This window comes from Petromyzon marinus, chromosome 5 (assembly GCF_048934315.1).
Source record: "Petromyzon marinus isolate PM22_M1 ecotype Great Lakes invasive population chromosome 5, UKy_Petmar_22M1.pri1.0, whole genome shotgun sequence".
Lineage (NCBI taxonomy): Eukaryota > Metazoa > Chordata > Hyperoartia > Petromyzontiformes > Petromyzontidae > Petromyzon > Petromyzon marinus.
In genome coordinates, this window is record NC_133671.1 from 20987911 (window position 1) to 20994886 (window position 6976).

The window sequence follows — 6976 nt, forward strand, 5'->3', positions numbered from 1 at the left end:
TGGGCAGTGTGCTTATGACCGGCTCCAGTTTAACAGCAGAGGTCTCACTCCGAATCAGTCGAGCGGCAATATCTTTTCATCCGTTGCGTAACGCTGTATGGAAGCTACCTGGTCTGTCGCTCCGCACTAAGCTTCAGGTCTTCTCGGCCACGGTCATTCCCTCCGTTTTCTACGCTTGCGAAACGTGGACTCCCTTAATGGAACATTTTGGCCGGTTAGAAACATTTAGGCTAGCCTTCCTACGATCCATCCTGGGTTTAACCAGGCTGGATTGTGTGAGGAGCTCACAAATCCTTGAAAGATCTGGGCAAGGTCCCATCGGTGAGCTCCTCCGGCAGGCAACGCTGCGTTGGCTGCGTCATGTAGCCCGCATGCCCAGCCACCGCATGCCGAAACAGCTTTTGTTCGGCCGGATCGAGGGGGCCAAACGGGCGCGGCACGGGCTAGAGAAGAGATGGAGTGATGTGGTACAGGAGGACGTGTAGCTGAGTGGACTTGCCGTTGACTGGTACCAGCGGTGTCAAGATCGGCCTCTGTGGAGGAGGCTCGTGAAGGATGCTACTGGGCAGTTGGAGGCAGTCGCCCTCCAACAACAACGGAGGGCGGAGGAGCGACGCTCACAACAACGAGCGGAGCGCCAGGTGGCTAAGGCACAGCAGCTTGGCACAGTAGGGGGCACGGGTGGTGCATCAGCCAGTCATCTCAGTCATCTCAGTCAGTCGACCCGTGGCACCTGGTTCTGCCCCGTGACCTCCTGCCAGCGGGCGTTCGACACTTCACGTGGCCTCAAGGTGCACATGGCCTGGCACAAGCGTCGTGGTGACGTCACCGCCACTTAGTGGCGAATGGCGATTGTTGTTGTTGTCTGTGAGCCCGTGTCTGTCTGTGAGCCCGTGTCTGTCTGTGTGTCCGTGTGTCTGTCTGTGGGTCCTGTCTGTCTGTGTGTCCGTGTCTGTCTGTGGGTCCGTGTGTTTGTCTGTGAGCGCGTGTCTGTGTGTCCGGGTGTCTGTCCGTGAGTCCTGTCTGTCTGTGGATCCGTGTGTCTGTCTGTAAGCCCGTGTCTGTCTGTGAGCCCGTGTCTGTCTGTGTGTCCGCGTGTCTGTCTGTTAGCCCATGTCAGTCTGTGTGGTGCCAACCCTTCTGGATTGGCCGGAAATGTCGACCGGAATTAGCATCGGTCTCTCGGTAACTGTTGAACGCAATCCGGGAATAATTGAATGAGAGGATTTTTTTTTAATTTAAACATACTTTTTATTGACTTAAAACTAAAATTCCCCGCAATAACAGTTTCAGTCAGAGTTGGCAACACACTACTCGGGACTACTTTTTTAGTTGAAAAAAAGAGGGCCCTGCCTCGTTGGAACGTTTTTTGTTGCTGTTGTAAATTCCCCTAAATGAGAGTTTCGCGTGGGAGGGTGGAAGCTGGAGCAGGAGCAGGGGTGTGTGGGGGAAGAGATCGTAAAAAATAAAACCCAGCACGGCACTTGCGCGGGCGAAACAATCGCAGCTCCTCACAGACGCATTCAATAATCCACTTGCTGTGCTGCCAACTCTGGGACGCATCGGTAGCCCGGGGCCTTTGTCACTTACTGACTTACTCCTCCTCCTCCTCGCTCCCTGTGGAGCACAAGGCCTCAACAAGCCCACGCAGTGCCGGACGGTCTTTAGCAGCCTTCTCTGCTGTCCTCCAAGACAGCCCCCCACAAGACAGGGCCCCCGCCACCTCCCCATGGTCTTTAGTTGGTCTTGAACTGTGCCGTCGCCAGGTGTCCAACCGTAGTGGGGAGGTCGTCGCTGTGGACTCGGGTTCCATTCTCAGCACGTGTCCCGGGGGCCACCTGAGTGAAACACTCGCAGCTGCTCACAGACGCATTCAATAATCCACTTGCTGTGCTGCCAACTCTGGCACACGTCGGTAGCCCGGGGCCTTTTTGTGTTGAGATACAATCGTGCCCGTTGAATCGTTTGTAAATCTTAGTCCGGTCACGGATGATACAGCATTGAGGCTTTAACCGACTTTTGAGGTGCAAGTGTTGTGAGCGAGCACCTACGAAGGTCTGCACGGCACACAAGGGGTGGCCAGCACCACGCCCGGCCGTCTTTGTTTTCCCCAATGATGTTGACACCGCCATACGGGTACTCATTTAAGGCCGATTCTACAGGTGTGCAGGCACAGATGGACAGACACAAACGGTACACAGCGACACAAATACAAAGATCCCCCGTATAGCCTTAACAGACTCTTAGGGCAAGTGCTGTTAGGGAGTAGCACCTATGAAGGCCGGCACGGCTCGCGAAGGGGTGGGTGGCCAACACCACGCCCGGCCGCCTTTGTCTCCCTAGTGGCGATGTTTTTACGCACCGCACCAGGTACTCTTTTGAGGCTGAGTCGACCTAGGGGAGGCCCAGGACTGATTCAGATAATGGTCACTGGTGTTGGTGGCCGTGAACAGAAATCTAACTCGGGTAGACGGGGTCGTAGCGCAGCGCGCTAACCGCCACACCACCGCTCCCCACAGTACACAGCACGAATATAAATACACACATTCTGCATAGTGACTTGGAGTGGAGCGGTGGCGCTGTGGTTAGTGCGCCGTGCCCTATGAACCCGGCTAATACTCGACCGAGTTCGATTCCCGGCCACGGCAGTCGTCAGTGGCGAACGATATCGGAGGAGGTCCATCCACGGCTTTCGCACCTTCACCAAAAGTGGTGAAGTATGTCGAACATCCTGCACGACATGCATCTAGATTATCGTTGCTGCAATCAATTTCCACGCGGAAAGCTACTTCGTTGAACCATCATTTGTGGCGAGGCCGCTTCTAAAAAAAACATAAGTTAAAATAAAACATTGTTTAGTTTTATTTGTATGTTTTATTAAGCGATGTGTTTTTCGAAATAGGTTTTACCCTCTTAACTGGCACAAAAAAACTGACACCTTTATTCAAGGCATCATGTCTGCAATAACCGCAACACAAGCAGTCAAAATGCAAACAAAAAGACAACTCTGATAATAATATGCACTGTCCTTGAATTTGATTGGTCCACACCCGACAGTGCATATTATTATCAGAGTTGTCTTTTTTGTTTGCATTTTGACTGCTTGTGTTGTGGTTATTGCAGACATGATGCCTTGAATAAAGGTGTCAGTTTTTTGTGCCAGTTAAAAGGGTAAAACCTATTCCTATATCTTGTTACTGGCAGAGGAGGTCTCACGATGTGTTTTTGTTTTACCTTTCAAATACTCTGCACTCCCATCGTGTTTTGCATGTTTTTTTGTTAGTGCAACGTTCTGATCCCGTGCCCCTGCTGGAACATCTGTGAAAAAAGAGCTTTATAGCTCATCGGATTCCTCCTGCAATCTAAATACAGATTCTGATTCTGCCTGACCCGACGCGGAGAGGCCTCCTCACCCGTGCGGCAGAGCGACGCAAAGCGATTTTGGCCTGAGCTGCGTTTGCCCTTTGGAGCCGTTATTAATCCCATAACTTGTACTATCAATCGGGACGGGGTTGAATTTCAAACACCGAAAGGAGAATAGCCCCAACCAAAACCTCGCCAACCCACCCCACTTCCCCCTCCCTCCAATCTCGCCCCTCCCCTTAACCCGCCCCTCCCCGTTCCATGACCTCTCCCCCCATCAATCAGTGAGAGAGTCAGCGAGTCGCGACGTCACTGTGCGGGCATGGGTGGGAGTCCCCCCTCCCACCCTCCCCTGGGGGTCACTCACACTAAGCGATGGCGTAGATAGCGCGTGGCTTCGGAAATGAACTCGTTGCTGGGCACATGGATTCACCTCCATCATTAACCTCCTCCCGTTATCCTGACACCCCCCCAACCCCCACCACCACCCACAACCCCCACCACCACCCCCCACACCACCACGTGACAATCGAACTCTTCGCCCGACTCCACAGAACCATTCCCCCGCACCCACCTTCCTCCCCTACCGGCTTCCACACAAGGACCCATTACCCCCCCCCACACACACACAACCCATCCCACCCGCTGCCGCCCCACGCCCATTCCCCCCCCCCCCCAAACCCAGGCCCCCCTCTCCTCGCCTCCTGGTCCATACCAGCTGCGAGTTGATATTGGATTGGGGAAGGACTGAGTTTAAGAGGGAAGAAGGGAACAGATCTGCCGGCGATAGCCTCCGCGTGCCACGCACTCCGTTTGTCGGGGAGGCGGCCGCACCAACGCATCGCGTCTCGCTCAGTGTCACGCGCGCTCGGTGCTTCAGTGTCACGCGCGCTCGGTGCTTCAGTGTCACGCGCGCTGCACGCTCGCAGTGTCACGATGTCGCAGCGTGGCACTCGCGCTCGCTGCGTCGACGTTTAAAATTGCGTCTCATTAACCGAGGAGAGAGCAAAGAGAAGAGAAGACGACGAGGAGGAGGAGCAGGAAGAGGAGAGGGTTCGAGAGGTGGAGAAGGGAGGGGAAGGAGGAGCGAGCAGTGAGATCCCACGGGAGGTGAGCGGAGAGGAAGCGAACAGCATCCGTGGAAGTTTGGCATCCTCCTCCTCCTTCACTCTTCCCTAACTCTCCCCACGCTCTCTCATTCACCCCACCTCTCTCTCTCTCCTATCGCCACTTATCATCTTCTGCACGATTTCCAGGACTCCTTTTCCCGGCACGATATCTCTCTATCTCTCTCTATCTCTCTCTATCTCTCTCTATCTCTCTCTATCTCTCTCTCTATCTCTCTCTATCTCTCTCTATCTCTCTCTCTATCTCTCTCTATCTCTCTCTCTATCTCTCTCTATCTCTCACGACGGTGCCTCCTACTCTCCATCCCTCAACGCTCTCCAAAACTCTCTCCATAAATCCTCTCTCTATCTCTGCTTCTCCCCGACTCTCTCTCGTTCCATCCTCCCCAGCATCCTCTCTGACACCCTCTCAATAGCCACACCACTCCACGCCTCAATCTTCTCCACCACTCTCCACTTCGCGTCTCCCTGCATCTCATTGAAGTTATTCCTCGATCAGCCTCTCTCTGATCCCAACCTCTCTCCACTTCCACCCCCCCCCCACCACCACCTTCCAATATCTCCGCATCTCCCACCTCTCGCCTCCACCTCTCATGGATCCATCATCCTCGGAGTCGGATTATGGGGGTGCCGTCACCCCCACCGACTTCCAAAATCTCAACGACACCGCCACCACCACGACCACCGCCGCTGCGGAGTGCGACTACAGCGAGTGGAACGTCACGCCGACGCTCATCCCCATCGTCTACTCGCTGGTGTTCGTGTGTGGCCTCGTGGGCAACGGCCTGGTGGTGTGGACCATCGCGCGGCTCAAGACGCGCAAGCGCAACACGGATCTCTACATCGCCAGCCTCGCCTCCGCCGACCTCGTCTTCGTCCTCACGCTGCCCCTCTGGGCCGCCTACACGGCACTGGGCTACCACTGGCCCTTCGGGGGCTTCCTCTGCACCCTCAGCAGCTGCGTGGTCATGCTCAACATGTACGCGAGCATCTTCTGCCTCACTTGTCTCAGCCTGGACCGCTACGAGGCCGTCGTCTGCTCGCGGCCCGCCGGGAGCCCGCGCGGCAGGAGGACCGCGCTGCGACGCTGCGCGGTCATCTGGCTGAGCGCCCTCGTCGCTTCGCTGCCCTCGATCGTCTTCAGCGGGGTGTCCACCGTGGAACACCCCAACAGCGGCGATGTCAGCCGCAACGAAACGGACTACAGCTACAACAGCGACGGGCAGGAGATGGACGAGTCCTACAGGACGATGGCGATGGCCGACGCCGCGATGATGACGATGGCGATGACGACGACGACGATGACGACGACGACGCTCCAGTGCAGCGCAAGCTTCGCGTCCGTGGCGTCGCCGGACACCGAGCACCTGTGGGCGGCGGGCCTCAGCCTCACCTCCACGGGCCTGGGCTTCGTGCTGCCCGGCTGCGCGCTGCTCTTCTTCTACGCGCGCATCATGGCCAAGATCCAGAGTCACTTCACGCACGTGCGCAGGGAGAGCAGGAAGCGCCGCCGTCTGCTCCGAGTCATCGCCACGCTGGTGGTCACCTTCCTCGCCTGCTGGCTGCCCTACCACCTCCTCAAGACGCTGGACGCCCTCGTGTGGCTCGACTTGCTGCCCATGAGATGCGGCCTCGAGCGCGCGATCTTCGTGGGGCTGCCCTTCGCGCTGTGCTGGGGCTTCGTCAACAGCTGCCTCAACCCCGTCCTCTACGCCTACTTCGACGTCGACTTCAGGGCGCGCTGCGCGAGCGCCCTGGGCTTCGCGTGCCCCCCGCGGACGGGGGGCGAGCCCCCCGCGATGGGGCGCCCGGGGTGCCGAGGACACGAGGAGCCGCCGTCGGGATCGTCCGGGGAGCGCAGCCGCTCGGGGACCGGCTCGGTCTCCACGAGCATCTAGGAACGCGTGGCGGAGGTGTCCACCGTCGACGCCGCCGCCGCCGTCGTCGTGACGCGCGAGGCGTTGCGTCCGTCAAGTCGTCGATGGAGAGACGGGGGGCGGTAGCGCGGAGCGGCTCTGGAGCGAGGAGACCCGAGGGTTCTTCACGGGCAGCCTGGAGACGATCGGCTCCGGGGGGAGGGGCGGGGCCAGGCCAGCGCAGGCGTGCCAAGTGGGCCAGGGCGCCCTCGTGTAAGACTTTCCCGTTCGCACATCCGAGCCGAGCCAGCACGGGTGGTTTTCCACTGGCTATTTGTCGAGCCGAGCCAGAGGCAAACCGTGAAACGTTGGCATCACGGAGGGAGGGGGGGGGGGGGGGGTGTGCGGGGAAACTTGAATTCGGCTCGTGGCCAAACAAGGGGCTAATAGTGGCGCCTTCGTTGCATTTGACGTCAATCAGTAGAACGCGACGACGTCAGCGGCACGGCTCGACGACTTCTCTGCAGTGGTGGAAACAAAACAAAAAACCAACCCGTGCCGGGCTGTCTCGGCTCGGTTTGTAGGGTGGTCAGCCCACACAATCTCAGCCAAGCTACAAGCGGTGGCCAA

At 57.6% G+C, this 6976-nt stretch overlaps 1 protein-coding gene across 1 annotated transcript; it reads left to right on the plus strand.

The window, feature by feature from the left end:
* The first annotated feature begins 4139 nt into the window (after positions 1–4139).
* Positions 4140–6722, plus strand: LOC116939226 (apelin receptor A-like). Its single transcript, XM_032947371.2, has one exon. It carries the CDS (start codon positions 5084–5086, stop codon positions 6386–6388), a length of 1305 nt encoding a protein of 434 aa, XP_032803262.1. The 5' UTR covers positions 4140–5083; the 3' UTR covers positions 6389–6722.
* The last annotated feature ends 254 nt before the right edge of the window (positions 6723–6976 follow it).

Excerpts from the sequence above, each read along its gene's own strand:
- LOC116939226 (XM_032947371.2), top strand. The coding sequence starts at position 5,084 with ATGGATCCATCATCCTCGGAGTCGGATTATGGGGGTGCCGTCACCCCC.